General features: G+C 36.4%; 1 protein-coding gene across 1 annotated transcript in view; it reads right to left on the bottom strand.

Moving 5' to 3' along the window:
• Nucleotides 1–16,056, bottom strand: part of si:ch211-158d24.2 (multiple epidermal growth factor-like domains protein 9) — a 51,470-nt gene that overhangs the window by 31,876 nt on the left and 3,538 nt on the right. The window contains exons 2-3 of the mRNA XM_056246613.1: nt 11,212–11,410; nt 233–372 (exon numbers count right to left, since the gene is read on the bottom strand). Of these exons, the coding sequence (XP_056102588.1) occupies nt 233–372; nt 11,212–11,410 (339 nt within the window). The remainder of the gene's footprint in view (nt 1–232; nt 373–11,211; nt 11,411–16,056) is intronic.

Raw genomic sequence — 16,056 nt, 5'->3', positions numbered from 1 at the left:
CGCAACAAATCTGACCAATCAGAGCAGAGTAGGCTCGCGAAAAGGAGAGACTGAATCCTCTGACGAGTCGTTTGAGAACCATTGAAAAATGTGGTGATGCACCTTTGATGCATGTAAATCTGTTGTAGGAAACCTCCAAAACAAAATTCGGAACCCTTAAAATAGCATTATAGGGGTACTTTAATATTCTATGTAGAGACTTTAAATGATGATGAAAGTGTGCTGGGCTGACCTGACTGAGGGTGGCAGTAGGTGGAGTGGTTGTTGCATCGGCACGGTTGGCATCCTGTGCTGCTGAAGTGGAAGAATCCAGGGTGGCAGTCGTCACACTTGGGCCCGTAAACACCTATCTTACATGTACACATACCTGAACTGCAAGAGAGAAAACACAGAAAACACACATGAACAAATCTAAATCTCTGCTTGACAACAATGACACTGGCAGTGACAATTTTGCCGCCTTGTACAGACAACAATAGCTCCAGCTCCCAACGTCCTCTCTGTGCATCCAGTTCCTGTGGTATCTTATCACACACACACATGGCTTTGCCCTAGACAGCTAACAATCCTGGTCTAAAATGCAGTCATGCACACTTTAAAGCAGTCTAGACCTTTCATTTTTAATTCCACCATTTCTACATGTGGGTACACATGAGAGACCTGTGGCCCAGACCACATTTGAAACCATCTGCTGCTTCAGACCTGATTCCAGGAATCTCTCTCTCTCTCTCTCTCTCTCTCTCTCTCTCTCTCTCTCTCTCTCTCTCTCTCTCTCTCTCTCTCTCTCTCTCTCTCTCTCTCTCTCTCTCTCTCTCTCTCTCTCTCTCTCTCTCTCTCTCTCTCTCTCTCTCTCTCTCTCTCTAACACACACACACACACACACAGATTTTGTTTAATCTGTACTGCCTGTAAAGTCGTCAACCCAAAATAACAGTAGTCTGAATTGAAACTACTGAAGCTGTTGGAATTGTTACATATGTAGGAAATCACAGAACCAACCAGAGTAAATCAGATCCTCAGAACAAAACCAAATCGCCAAAATAATCTCACAGGGAACGATCCACTTACAGTTTAGTTACGTAGAACTAAAATCACACAACCACTAAAATCGCTGCTATCATAATAACTTCTTTTTTTTTTACATTTTCTGAAGAAATTGTGAGTGGTGCTTGAAAAGCTAAGGTGATTAGTGTGATGTTATGCAGTTGCTAGGGTGTTCTGTGTGGTTGCTAGGGCATTGCTAAAAAATATCCAAGTGGTTGCTAGGTGGTTCTGAGTTGCTTTTAGCATGATTGCTATGTAGTTGCTAGGGCATTGCTAGTGTGTTCTAGGTGGTTACTAGGTAGTTGCTGTGATGGTATGTGTGGTTTCTAGGGCATTGCTATTGTCAATTAGTTTTTCTGATTGGCTTTTAACATGTTTGCTATGTAGATGCTAAGGTGCTCTGTGTGGTTGTTAGGGCATTGCTAGGGTGTTCTGGGTGGCTATTATGTAGTTGCTATGATGGTTTGGGTGGTTGTTAGGTGTTTGTCAAGTAGCTGTAAAGGTATTCTGATTGGCTTTTACCATGTTTTCCATGTAGTTGCCAATGTGTACTGTGTGGTTGCTAGGTCATTGTTAAGGTGTTCTGGGTGGTTGCTAGGTAGTTGCTATGATCCTCTTGGTGGTTGATAGGGCATTGCTAGGAAATTGCCAAGTGGCTGCTAAGGTTTTCTGAGTGGCTTTTAGCATGTTTGGTTTATTGGGGTGTTCTGTGTGGTTGTTAGGTAGTTTTTAGGATGTTCTGTGTAGTTGCTATAATGTTCTGGGTGTTGCTAAGGCCATTGCTAGGCGATTGCCAAGTTGCTGCTAACGTGTTCTTTTCAGATTGGCTTTTATCATGTTTATTATGTATTTGCTAGGGTGTTGCTAGGCAATTGCCAAGTGTCTGCTAAGGTTTTCTGAGTGGCTTTAAGCATGTTTGTTATGTGGTTGCTAGGGTGTTGAGTGTAGTTGCTAGGGTGTTGCTATGTAATTGCCAAGTGGCTGCAAAGATTTTCTGAGTGGCTTTTAGCATGTTTTCTTTGTAGTTGTTAGGGTGTCTTGTGTGGTTGCTAGGGCATTGCTAGCTGATTCCCAAGTGGTTGCTAATGTGTTGGAGTGGTTTTTAATATGTTGCAATTAGGGCTGTCAGTTAAACGCGTAATAAACGGCGTTAACGCAAACGTTTTTGCATTAGATGGAGATAATGGCAAATTACACTCGCTGTTTACAAGAACTTCCAGCGGTTAACGTGAATGATGTTAACAATATTGTGAGGCCGTTAGCTGTCACACATAAGAGTAAGAAAGAGAAGGGCATTAAATTATATATTTCGAGCTACATCGACAACTTTGAGGGTGAGTAATCTCTCAGATCATGCGAAATCCGACTAGCGAATCAGTTTCTAAAATTGTTGTCTCGTTTCTGAGAAAATGAATTTTATTAAAGTTTGGCCGCTAGTACACTTCGCTATAGAACGCGCTATGCGGAGGTAAAGACACTGGCTGAGATTCTACCGGAAATACGTCAGCAGCGTTCGTGCATAGAGCCTATAAGATTCTGAATGGAAAGTTTACTTTTAAAAAGTTGCCTAATCATGGTTCCATTGACAAGACCAAAGTGATCTATGTGTTTTGTCGTTGTGAACTGAGCTATCATCATCGCAGCACGTCCAGTCTGAAATACCACTTGATGATGGCCAAGCACAGAGACACAGCTGATGCGAATTCTCCGCCCCCTCGTCAATATCAGGACCTCGTCAGTATTTCTTTCACCCTTTTATTGATGGACAGCGTTACATTGTGTGAGAGATTATTTGCTCCAAGTGAGAATGTTAGTGTGAAATTGAACACAGTATATGCCAATGTTGTTTTCAATAAAAAAACATTTGCACAAAGCAAGCCGATCCACTTTTGCATGTTGATAAGAGCATTAAAATGAGAAAAAATAATGGGACAAAAAGAAATCAAGAGACATTTAGAATAGATAAAAATGTGTGATTAATTGCAATTAATCGCAAGTTAACTATGACATTAATGCGATTCATCGCGATTAAATATTTTAATCGTTTGACAGCACTAGTTGCAATGCATTTGCGCAGGTATTTAAGGTGGTTGCAAGATGGTTGTCTTTATGTTTTGCTCCTATATATCCAGAGTCATTGGCAATTATGGCTCAGGTGATTGACCAGAACTGAGCATCTTTAAGCAAAGACGGCAAATTTAAAATTGTACTTCCGGGGGATCCTGTGCCCACTAAGAAACTGCCATTGAGACGAATGGGAATGCTAACACATAGCTATATCCAGGTATTATAGACCTCCTTGGTTTAAATCCCATACCAAACGTATCAGCAATAGCAATAGTGATGCTTGTCTTTGCAAGCCCATTAATGACCCCTTGTGCTTATCACTCTTTTATTTAGTAATTTTGCTGATTATCATGTCATTTAATGGATGCTTTCGCCCTTACTCTTTCAAAACAGTCATTAGTAGACTCCCCATACACATAAACACTCCTCCATATCCTACAATCACACACATACTCACACCCCAGGGCTGTTGCGTTAGGTCTGGGGTGAAGGTTGAGGCGAGGAGGGGCTTCCAGGGGTTGTGTGATTGGTTCCTGTGTATGAGTGGAGCAAGTGATAGATGAGAGAGGGGCGACGATGACACCCGTGGGACAAGCTTAAAGTGCTCAGCCATGCTGACAGGATCTCAACACTGGAAACCCCAGAAAAACAACAACGGCCGCGATAAAAGAGCTGACGATTAAACCATACAATAAAAAAGAGATGTGAGAGAAAGTAAGGAGATTTTGAAAGAGAGAAAAAGAGGGTGTAATTGAGGGTGTATTTAATTATATATACACTTTTTTTGTAATACAGTAATGAGTTTTAAAGGGAAAAGTGAGTAACTGTCATTAAAAATAGCATAAAAAACTATAAATGAATGGTTCTAAAAATAGGGGCAGGAACAACATCGTCAGTGTCATCACCATCCACCCACATTTACAGACTGATCGTCGATAACATATGGAAATTGTGACACTTCTGTTCCGCAGAGATGTTTCCTGTGGTGCATCAAAGAATCTCACCTGCCCTGCACCTCCCTACACACAATCTGTAATCTGAATGCATAAATACAGACACACGTCCTGAATTATATATTACTGGTCTAGCAGAAACAGGGGAGTGAAGTGAAGCAGAAAGAGAGACAGACAAAGAGCGCTACACCCTCCTTTGAAGACACCATTAGTAATTTGACCTGAGTGAAAATAAGGTAGTAAGGGACAGACGTACAGCTCTTTTAGTATATATATATATATATATATATATAGTATGCTTGTGTGTGCATTATATTTGTACTTATTTTATTGTGTCTTAAATATATATATAATGTCACAATGCAACAAAAATGTAGACTTCAGATATGTACCGGTATATACTCTGTATCTCCCTATATATATAGCCTATATATATATATACAGTATATATATATAGTATGCTTGTGTGTGCATTATATTTGTACTTATTTTATTGTTTCTTAAATATATATAAATATATAGGGAGATACAGAGTATATACATATCTGAAGTCTACATTTTTTGTTGCATTATCTAATTTGTCATTATTTTCATGACAAATTAGCATATCTCTCCTGATTCACAGAAGCCAGCTGCCAAGCCCAAATTATACAAATATCATTATTGTTATATAAAAAACTTAGTATTTTGTTTAAATATAATATATGTAAAAGTATACATAAAAAAGTATACAAAAAAAGTAACACAATATATCTATTAGTAACAGTTATTAGCTGCCATGAATTTAATGCTGATATTAATTAAAAATCCTTCGTGTCAAGGATGATTTTTATCATATATATATATATATATAGTAATACAATAATAAGAATTTAATAGGAAATAGTACGTAATTATCTTCACAATAATGTCACAAGGCAAATAGATAAATAAAATAAAATAAAATAAATAACGGTCCTAATTAGACTTTTTTCTTTATTCATTATATCATATCTTATATTTTCTCTTAATTTTGTAGTTGAATATGATTCTCCCTTCCCTTGTTGTCATTTGAGGAGAATACGGTCTATATCAAGTTGGTTGATGCAGTTTCCATTCACAAGAAATGGTGTAACACTTCCTAACATTTTCCTAAAGTGTGTTGCCGCCACAATAGATATGTTTCACCTCTGCATTGTTACCTAACACACCTCCTTTTAACATTTGTGGGGTGTTAGTAGATACACTTGCACTTGCTGTGGGAGAGTGTGTGGGTGGGTGTGTTCGTGTGCACGGGCCAGTAGACAGGTTACCATGGTGATGGCTCAGCACCCAGAGCATTCTGAGGGAATGAGAGTGAGGTGTGACATATATGACCTATCAATCACAATCTCCAGAGAAAGAGCGCGGGAGATCAAGAGAGAAAGACCGCCTGTTAACATTTTAATACAACCCGGAGAAAAGGGGTTTTGTGGCGGATGCAAAATACAAACATCTGTCCTTCCTAAAAACACTACGGATTCAAAAAACGAGTCAGTGAGAGCATATAAAGATGCCTGTTTCCCAAACACACACACACACACACACCCACACTGTATCACACACAAACAGTGATTATCAAGGTCAGATAATGATCAATCACACGCCCTTCCCTTGCATTCACATTCATTAGCAGACAGACCCCTCGTCTGTGTGTCTGTGGGACATAGACGGCTCTCTAAAGCCAGCTGTTGAACAGAACCATTCATTAGGGTGGCACATTTAGCATTTGTGTAAACACCAAACAGGGCGGCGTTTTGTAGCATCATGATGCTTATCTAAATCCAACCACCCCCGTTCTAGAGAACAAATTTAGCCTTATTGAAAAAGACATGCGTATGGATATAAACACACCATTATGTATTAGGAAAAGCTGATAACAGCAACTTATAAATGGCTGTATTCTACAAAGCCAGCTACTAAAATCCAGGCTGGCAAAAGATGCAGGCTATTTGTTGTGATAATATCAGTAAAAATACTTGTAATACCAGAAATAAACCTGCACAGACTCTCAGGCACGTGGCATTTTGGTATAGACAGGTCATTTGTAATATGATACACCATCACACAAGTGTCGCATGATATTTCACAATAAATATTTCAGCCAAGCATTAGGCTACACTGGCAAGTCAAGTAACTATTTGCAAGTTGATTTAACTCAGATCTTTGATTAAAGAATCATTGTTTCCACTTAATTATTTAAATCAGTTGAAATAAAGCGCAATAAGTCGACCAAGGTAGGACCTTGGACCTAAATACATTTATAATGTTACAAAAGATTTAAAAAAAAAATGATTTTCTATTTAGAAAATCCTGAAAAAAATATTAAGCAGCAAACCTTTTTTCAACATTGATAATAATAATAAATGTTTATTGAGCAACAAATCAGCATATAAAAATGATTTCTGAAGAAATCACGTGACGCTGAAGACTGGAGCTATGATGCGGAAAATTCGGAGATATATTTAAAATATATTAAAATAGAAAATGGCTATTTTAAATTGTAATAATATTTTCAAACATTACAGTTTTACTGTATTTTTGCTCAAATAAACGCAGCCTTGGTGGACATAAGAGACCACTTTCAAAAACACACAAATCTTTAGTAATGTATTATGTATGAATGTGTAAAACAGTAATGTACATAAACACTAATGTTTTTATATAAACATATTTTGAAAGCCAAATACGTTACTTATTTGAGTTCTAAAACATAACATTCCAAGTAATGTTTAATCACACTTAATTAAACTAATTAGGATCACACTGTCAATTAATGAAAAATTTGACTGACTTAAATAATAAGATATATTCTAATGAGGCGTTAATTAATCAAAACTATTTAATCACTTGTCAAGTAGCTACTTTTACATGAACACATGGAATTCATTCCGATTGATGAATCCGCAAGTAGTGTTTACATGATCACTAAATCCTGCCCTGCTCCACTTCTCAGGAATTTTTAGAATTAGACAACACTCATTTATAACACTTCATCAAATACTTTAGATAGGCCTAAACAATTATGGTGCACTCATATTACTTCAAACGGGAGAAAGTGCAATGTGCAATATGGCGGAATAAGTTCCGCCTTCTATTTAAAAGACCCAATCGCCGATTGGTAAAGTCTTCTATGAGACAGTTGTTGTCAGATTTCATTGGCGATTTCAAATATGAAATTTAATCATAAGCTTGGTGATCAGCTTTGAAGAATTTGATGTTTCCCCATTCAAAGAGATAGGAGCTGTGCTTGCATGACTGAAAAAGCTAAACCACTCACTTACAATCCGAATAAAATTTAGCCAATTTATTCCGATTAACGTGGTTACATGTCACTTTTCCCACCCGACTGTGCTATAGTCTGATTACAATAGGATTATTAGAGTCCATGTAAATGCAGCTAGTCACTGTGCTTGTTTGAATACAACCCCTTATAATTTGACACACTAAAACTGATCAAATAAAAACAATTGGCTTTATGCACAGCTTCACTACTTCCTGAACTTCAGCCAGCCCTTTATTTCCTGTCTGTCATTATTGGACAAACTGATTAATTCAGGTGTGCCTGGCCTCAGTAACAATAATCAGGCACACCTGGATTAATCAGTTTGTCCAATAATGACAGACAGGAAACAAAGGGCTGGCTGAAGTTCAGGAAGTAGTGAAGCTGTGCATAAAGCCTATTTGAAAGTAAAAATCGACCAGCATCAGGCAGCACAGCCAGATTATAGCCAAAGCAAGCACGCTAAAGCACTCAATGCAGCCGGCTTGACACATATAATATATCATAATAGCATCACCAGGGGCTTCCTTAATCATTTGGATTGGTTGTTTATGTGTGTGTACGAGTGTGTTTTCAGAGAGAGAGACTGCGTTGAGCAGGCAGCAGTAGCAGAAAACTCATTAATGTTTCAGAGACCCTGGGGCAGATCAGCTGCATATTAACTAGGTCAGTGTTACACAACGACTGGATCCCCTCTTCCCTCTCTCTGTCTCTCTGCTGCCATGGAGATGCCAGCATCATTCTCCTTCCTGCATCCTTCACAACCATGTCAACCGTGGAACTGGGGTGCTCTGAACCTCGCCTGGTGCTTTTAAAGTGAAAGGCTTAGATGTTTTCCTGAAGGGGTGTAGAATGCATGGAAGATTTGGTTTCTAAGCAACTGAAGTTGTGCAGATATTAAAACCTCTACTTGTCTTGCATCATACTTTACTCACTTACTTAAACCACACAGCAATATATATTTTGGATTAGCGATGCATGATATGTCGGCCACCTTATCGGTATCGGCCGATGTTCATTTTTAATGTTATCGTTATCGGCCTGATAAGAAAATGTGGCCGATATATTAAAGCTGACAATGGATTATTTCCATCAGCTGAGACAATTCAGATGTGCACTGTTCGCCTTGATGGTTTTGAATTGCTTGAAATATGATTAGAATCACTACAATACTGGAAAATACAGTTAATATAGGCTACATAAAATTATAATTGTGTGGTTGGGACATGGCTTTTAATGGTGAGACTTTTGTTTTTGTAATCAGGCTGTCAAAAATTATATAAAAATGTGGATTTAGATTTATCGGCCAATATATCGGTTATCGACTTTCAAATATAAAGAATTATTGGTTATCGGTATCGACCAAAATTTTCATAGCGGTGCATCCCTATTTTGGATATGTCATACAGTGTATACTAATTGGTGACTGATTTGGGAACAATTAATTCCAGTCATATAAAGTCAGCATAAAACGGAAGTAGTGATAGTCTTTTCTTCCTTATTGTGACGTATACCAGAGTGAAATGGCTTCTCGAACAAGAAAAAATGTAGGGCGGGACTTGATTTTGTCCATCGGGAATTGATTGGATGGTTGTGGTTTGCTATTGCTGTGATGTCATTTGAGTGTCAGGTTGTCCCGCCCTCGCGTCAGACAACGTCAACAAAGAAGAGAAGAGAGGGAGGGGAACTTATTTTTGACTAAAGATTGTGACAGCACATGCATATAAAAAATAAAAAAAAACAATGATGTGCACGGATAAATAATTTATAATACTGCAATATTCCATAAATAAATAAGATTTGTTCATTCTGATTTCATGGTGACTTTAATCTGATTGGCTGAACAGCCCTACTTGAGTATGATATAACAACCCAAAAACAGAGACTTTTTACTGTGCATTTGCGGATGCCAGATTTAAGTTCTCAACACTTTATAATAATGTAAAATTATAAGTTTTATTTAAAGTATATATGAAATCATAGTGTTTTAATAAGCTTGTGTTGTGCCTTAAAGGTGCAGCATGTAAGAATGACATGACTAGTGGTCGAAATAGGTACTGCAGTCCAATTTAAAATATCGGAGAGTGTCGTTTCTCCCGAAAAAAAAATTAATTGTAACTATTTTCATTTAATTCCAATTAAAATGTAAATAAGTATCCAAAAACATTACATTCAGTTCACACTTGAGTATATATATTTTTTTATAAATATGCTTAAGTGTATTATTTTTCATAAGGGACGGTAAATGGACATTATTAATTTAGAAATGTTAAAATGTAGAAGAAATAAATAAATATAATCCCAATCAAGAGCCAATATTGAATGCAGTGCTACTGATGGTGTACAACTGACAATTTACCTCCCACACTACTTAAATCTTGCATCAACAAAGTCAGATACACACAAGAACACACAGCTGGCCATGGATATAAAGCATGCAGTATGTGCACATTACAAATCAAGTTATGAAATGCATCTCTTCTGTTGCAGAACTGCAATCACCACTGTACGATTACAATAACCATACACATTCTCTCCTCTGGAAAATTAGCATATAATTTGTGTACATCACACATGCAGTTTTTAAATGTGTAGATGCATCTTAACATGGGCACTATGCTGTTCATTGGGAAGCTAATCTCTTTTAAGAATAAAAAAAAGCCTTGGAATTTCATTAGGATATGCTAATATAAGAACTCATAATATTCAATGGACTCATGTTGGCTATTATAATTTCCCTGAGGAGCTCTTGAGGTATGAACACAGTAGGAGAACAGCCTTAGCAGACCAATGGTTTCACAGACAAAACTGTAGCCATCCAAGTACAGTATAAATGGAATTTTTATTTGAAGCTTCATTACAAAGATCACGCAACATCAAAGCTTTATTGCTAACTTAAAATATGGTGGTCTAACTGAACAATGGCCAACTTATTACAGCTAGATATCAACTCTTTCTCCAGTGAATCAATGCTTGGGGGGGGATTTGATAACAGATCATAAATTTTGACCTTCATAATTTGAGACTTGACTAAGACTAGTTCTATGCTGCAGTTCAAAACTGATCTTACTTGAGCAGTCAGCTAAAATCATTCTCAAAACTGTACATTTGTCCTTAAAGAAATGTACAAATTTAGACTTAATCCTGATTATGGAATCATGGTTACTGGCTCTAAAAGCCAATTACTTCACGGCCTCATCCCAAAACAAAGCCAGACCACAACAATCTGCTCCCTGCAGGGAATGTCATTTAATTAGGCTCAAACTGGCAATACTCAGTATGTTTCTCTGTAAACCTTCTAAACAGTTAAAGCACAGGACAGATATGCCAACAGGAAACTGATATGTCCTCAAGGTTTTGAGAAGGAGCAATACGGGATTGAGCTAATCTGCCTGATTATCCGTTTACTTAACTATACTTTAGGGAGAAAATTAGCTAAATCTTACAAGACCCTGCCTTTTGGGATATCTGGGAACATTCTCAAAGGATTCTATATTCTTAAATATAGTAAATGTTTTCGTTTTAAATCTAAAAGAGTTGAGGAATAGAATTTTAGAATGATTTCTGTAGGACACTGAAGACTGGAGTGGCTGCTAATAATTCAGCCACCAAAGGAATAACATATATTCGAATAGAAAATAGTTATTTTGAATTGCACTAATATTTCACAGAATTACTGTATTTTTGATCAAATAAATGCAGCCTTGGTGAGCATAAGAGATTCTTTCAAAAACGTGCAGACCCCAAACCTTTGAAGGTTATTGTAAATGTTGGATTTAAAAATAAAACAAAAAAACTTCAATAGCAAGACACATAAGAATGTAATTTTCCCACAATGCCTCTCACCTGTCACAGCTTGAGCTGTCTGCACCGAAGGAGTCACATGCACAGGGCAGGCAGTCGATGGTGCCATTGGCGAAGTGATCTTCCTCACACTCTTCACACTGCAGCCCCGTGTAACCCGGGATACAGTCACACTGACCCGTCTCACGGTCACACTCATCAGGGTCCGACACTGCTTCACCGCTGCAGTTACACACCAGCTCTTCAGAGGACACACAGACAAACGATTCCTTATGAATTTTTGACAACCAAAGAGGTGCAAAGTTAAGATCATCAAATATTGATATAAAGTACAGACAAATTCACCCCGTACACTCTTAAAAATCAATGTTCTTTATAGGCATTGATGGTTCCAAGAACCTTTAACATTCATGGAACCTTTCCATTGCACAAAAGGTTCTTGATAGTGGAAAAAGGGTTGGTTTTAAACACTGGAATAAATGTAAGCCTAAAAACCTGCTTACATCTAATGTGGTAACATCTAACTTTAATAAGTCAAACATATTTTTTAATATCACTGAATGAACCTAAATATATCAGGTTACAAGAGCCAACAAATAAATAAATACATATATAAATAATAATACAAGGGTTAGATCAGGTGGAAGTAGCTCCATACGATAACAACTGCAAGTTACTATTTTTTGCAGTGTAGGTTTAACAAAGCAAAATCTTTTCAAGTACCCCCTTAGGGTACACATAACCCTGGTAAAAAAAAAAAGCAACTAAAGAAGAAACCATGATAAATTGTCACCCGTAGAGTGTTCAAACATAAAGCACTGTTAATGCAGCACCTCCTGCTCGGTAGTAAATTTCTCCTTCAACTTCAAGTCTGCTACGCATCACTCTACTCCATCTTGCCAAACTCTGGCAGCTATAAAGAATGACTCCCTCCAGCCTGATTCTTTGACACTTCATTAAGTTGATATTAGACAGAGAGATCTGCAGATATTTAGTATGCAGGAGAGGCTGTAGAACCACAGAAGAAGAACACAACCTCTAAAGGCAAATCGGAGACATTATATTTCAACATGGCAGTAAATTCCAGCTCAAGGGAACAAATGAAGCTTGTTTAATTACAAATCCATCTGCAGTTAAATCGAAGAGGATTTTCCAGAAGTGTTGCATTTAAATATTGATCTAAATTTTGGCTGGAAACTATTTGTCCCAGCATGTTTTAGTTAACCAGCAACACCTTGACGGCCAACTTCGAATAGCTTTATAATTGATAGTTGGATGTAGATTTTTCTTTTTCTATTATTTATTTTCTTAACACAACTACAGACAGTTAAGAGGGCTTGGTTTAAACGTCATGAACACCACAGCTCTGTCTTGAGTATGTGCTAACTTAGGACACATTCTGTTTGCTAATGATCAAATGTGTTTGATCTCAAAAACCAAAGTGGGCTGTATTTATAAAAATGTAAATCTGAAAGGGCACATTTGAATCCATCTTTCATGTAATACATGTTTTTATTCATCAGCCTTTGTTCATCTGCGTGTACCCGAAGGAACCTCTTATCCCTTAGAGGGAACGGCCTATTCCCTTTGGTGGTCATTTAGTTCAGGGGACAGAAATCAAAGCCAGGCGAGGGGCTAAAGGAACAGTTATTTTAACAAAAATTAAAATTCTGTCATTATTTATTCCCAGTCATGATGTTCCAAACGCTGATTTCTTCCATGGAACACAAAAGGCTTCAAGCTTCAAAAATGAAGCAAAAACACCATGAAAACATCACAAAAGGTGTCCGTGCAACTCGTGCATGATCTTCTGAAGTTTTTCGAAAGCTTTGTGTGAGGAACAGGCCGAAATGTAAGGTCTTATTTAATGAAAATCCAGTGTAGCCGAATCATTAGCCCCTTTCACACAGTAAATTACCGTAAAAGGATCAGAATTGCTTTATAAAGTTAAAGTTTTAAATGATCAACACTGTAAAAAAAAATCCCGTTGTTTTTTATGGAAAAAACTGGTAGCTGTGGTTACCAGAACTTTACCGTCAAAAAAACGGTATCAACGTTTTTGGTTTTACAGACTTAACGTAAAATTTACAGTAATCAACCGTAATTCATTATCTGATATAATGATAATTTACCAACCTATTGAAATATTAATATCTGTTTTGTACCATTGTAATACACTGACAACCAACAATCATCACAGCAGTGATGAGAGTCACATGATGAATCAAAGCTCATCACAAGCAATCTTCCACAAGAAAGTTAATACTATTATATTGAAGCTGCACAGTGTTATTCGCACAAACATTAAACACCATCATGGTAACACACATGAAATTTAAAAAATGCAATAAACAATTTAACAACATTAAATGTAACATAAAACCCTAATGTACATAACTGATTAGAAAAGAACTAAGAAAACTAAGAAGAAACATAGTTATTTCAACAAAAATAAATCAAATGTGAAGTGTCATGCAGGGAATTGTGGGAATGTCAATTTACGTTTTTTCACTGTAAATTATACAATAAGTTGTTCTTTTCACTTTCAAAAACTGTAAATGTAACGGTATTTTACAGTAAAATTACATTAAATGTACCGTTAGATCTATCACAGTTATTTACCGTATATAGTAAGGAAACTTTCTGTTAACCAATTAACAGTTTTGCACTGTAGCATTTTTACAGTCTTTTACCGTTAAAATCACGATCATTTTTTACAGTGAATATTAGAATGATTTCTGAAGGATCATGATGCTGAAAATTCAGTTTTGCCATCACACGATTAAATAAATAAAAATTATAAAAATATAAAACTGTTATTTTAAATAGTAATAATATTTCACAATATTAACGTTTTTTACTTTATTTTTGATCAACTAAATGCACCATTGTTGAGTATACAAGACTTCTTTCAAAAGCATTAAAAAATCTTTCTGTCCCCAGACTTTTGAACGGTTGTGTACATATAACAACACAATAATCAATGCACTCACACATCTACAGTATTTAGAACATAGTCAATGTAATGTTACCCATAACATTACCAATGGCATGTTCATCGTGCAGTTTAATATGACTGAAGATTCAGAATCAGATCAATGAACTCCATTAAGAGCCAGACGTCTTTCTGTGAATCTCTCATGCCTTCATCCCCAAGATCCCATTTTAGCAGATTTACTGCAGTGGGTCACCCAGAGGGGCACCTGCCGAAAGGGAAAAGCATCATTTGTATGCACCGAGACACACCTTCTAACACACGGAGCTGTGGAGTGTGTACGTAAACACCTTCTGCTCCTGAGGGGGGCCGTGGAGGGTGCGGATAAGAAGCTTACAGATCCCAGTCTGACAGATTATGCATACATCCATGTAAATGAGGCTGCCGACCAGACTCATCGCTTTATGACAAAATCATGAAATTATTAAATATGACAGTGCGATTACAACTGAACCATCTGAGAGGATGAACCTTTGATGTGAGGTAAATGCGATGTGGCTTCATTGACCTCAGACGTGACACGATAATGAACCATCAAGTAAATAAAAACATGAACTAATCATTGTTTACTGTGAAGATGTGCCGTTGTATATTAGGGGTCGTTCGATGTTATATGAAGCTAAAAGACAAGACGGACACTGGGTGTCAGACAACAAAAGAAAGAGCACATGACAAAGGTGTCAGTGTGAAAGAGTCAGTCTTCTGTCCATTAGTTCCAGTGGAAATGGCACTCATCCCACTCCGGCACACAGACTCGAATCAAATGTAGGGGGCAAAGAGAGTTCATTGGGCCATCTAATGCACAGCTGCTAGCATGTAGGTCAAACCCGCTCACCTCTAAAATCATACTCATCATAAAGGATTTATCTGTTTCCATTAGAATATTTCAGATGCCCCTCTAGCTAAAGTCCTATGCATAAGAGGAAAGCTCTGACTATTGCAAATGCGTCTGGATTAGTAAAACGAACAGATGTATTTTATAGGGTTGTGCAACATTTAGGAGTGAAACACCTTTTGTTTTAAGAAGAACGCCTTTTAAATTAAAATGGAATAAAAGTAAAAGAATTTGCATCTTGTTGTAGTTTCCATGCAATAATAAATTCATCTTTCTGTGTGAACGACCCATCATACACAAAACGGAAATTTCCAGAGACAAATTAATTTAATTTAAACAATTTAATTTACATACAGTAAATGTGTTCTTATTGTTAACTAAAAATAAAACTTTTTTTTTTCATTGATTGAAATACAGCTGAAATAAAATGAAATGTAAATACTATAAAATGAATATTTAAATGAAAATTAGAAATGTTGCCCTGGCATTTCCTGGCAACTAACTGAAATTAAATAAGTTAAAGTACTAAATATTTCTATTTATCTTTAGTTTTAGTAATTTTATCATTTAAGTAAATAAATAAAAATTACAAAAGCAAATAACAAAATTACTAAAACTCAAACTAAAATGAAAATGAAAACTACAAATAAACTAAACTAAAAATATTAATAAATAGTATAAATGAATAATACTAAAATAACACCACTGTAAAAAAATATTGTTGCAATTAGTTATCACAACTTAAAATGTAGTGTTTTTTGTTGTGATTAAACAAAGTGTTAAGGTAAGTTAATCTAATGTTGAATTTTAAGTTGAGAAAACTAATTGCAGCAGCATTTTTTCACACATTATACACAATAAAAACATATGGAGTATTTCATAACATATGGAGTACTATACACACAAAACATATGGAGGATTTCCAGAAACAGATGATATGATGTATAAAATATGTTTCTGGAAATACTCCATATGTTTTGTGTATGATAACATGGGTCGTTCATTCAGAAAAATTCAACGATGATGCTGTATGATTTAAATTTCTTATAGAAAGTTC

This window comes from Rhinichthys klamathensis, unplaced genomic scaffold (assembly GCF_029890125.1).
Source record: "Rhinichthys klamathensis goyatoka isolate OS25496 unplaced genomic scaffold, OSU_Roscu_1.1 h1tg000040l_1, whole genome shotgun sequence".
Classification (NCBI taxonomy): domain Eukaryota; kingdom Metazoa; phylum Chordata; class Actinopteri; order Cypriniformes; family Leuciscidae; genus Rhinichthys; species Rhinichthys klamathensis.
The sequence above is the reverse complement of the archived record's forward strand: the minus strand, read 5'-3'. Positions and strand labels throughout refer to the sequence as shown.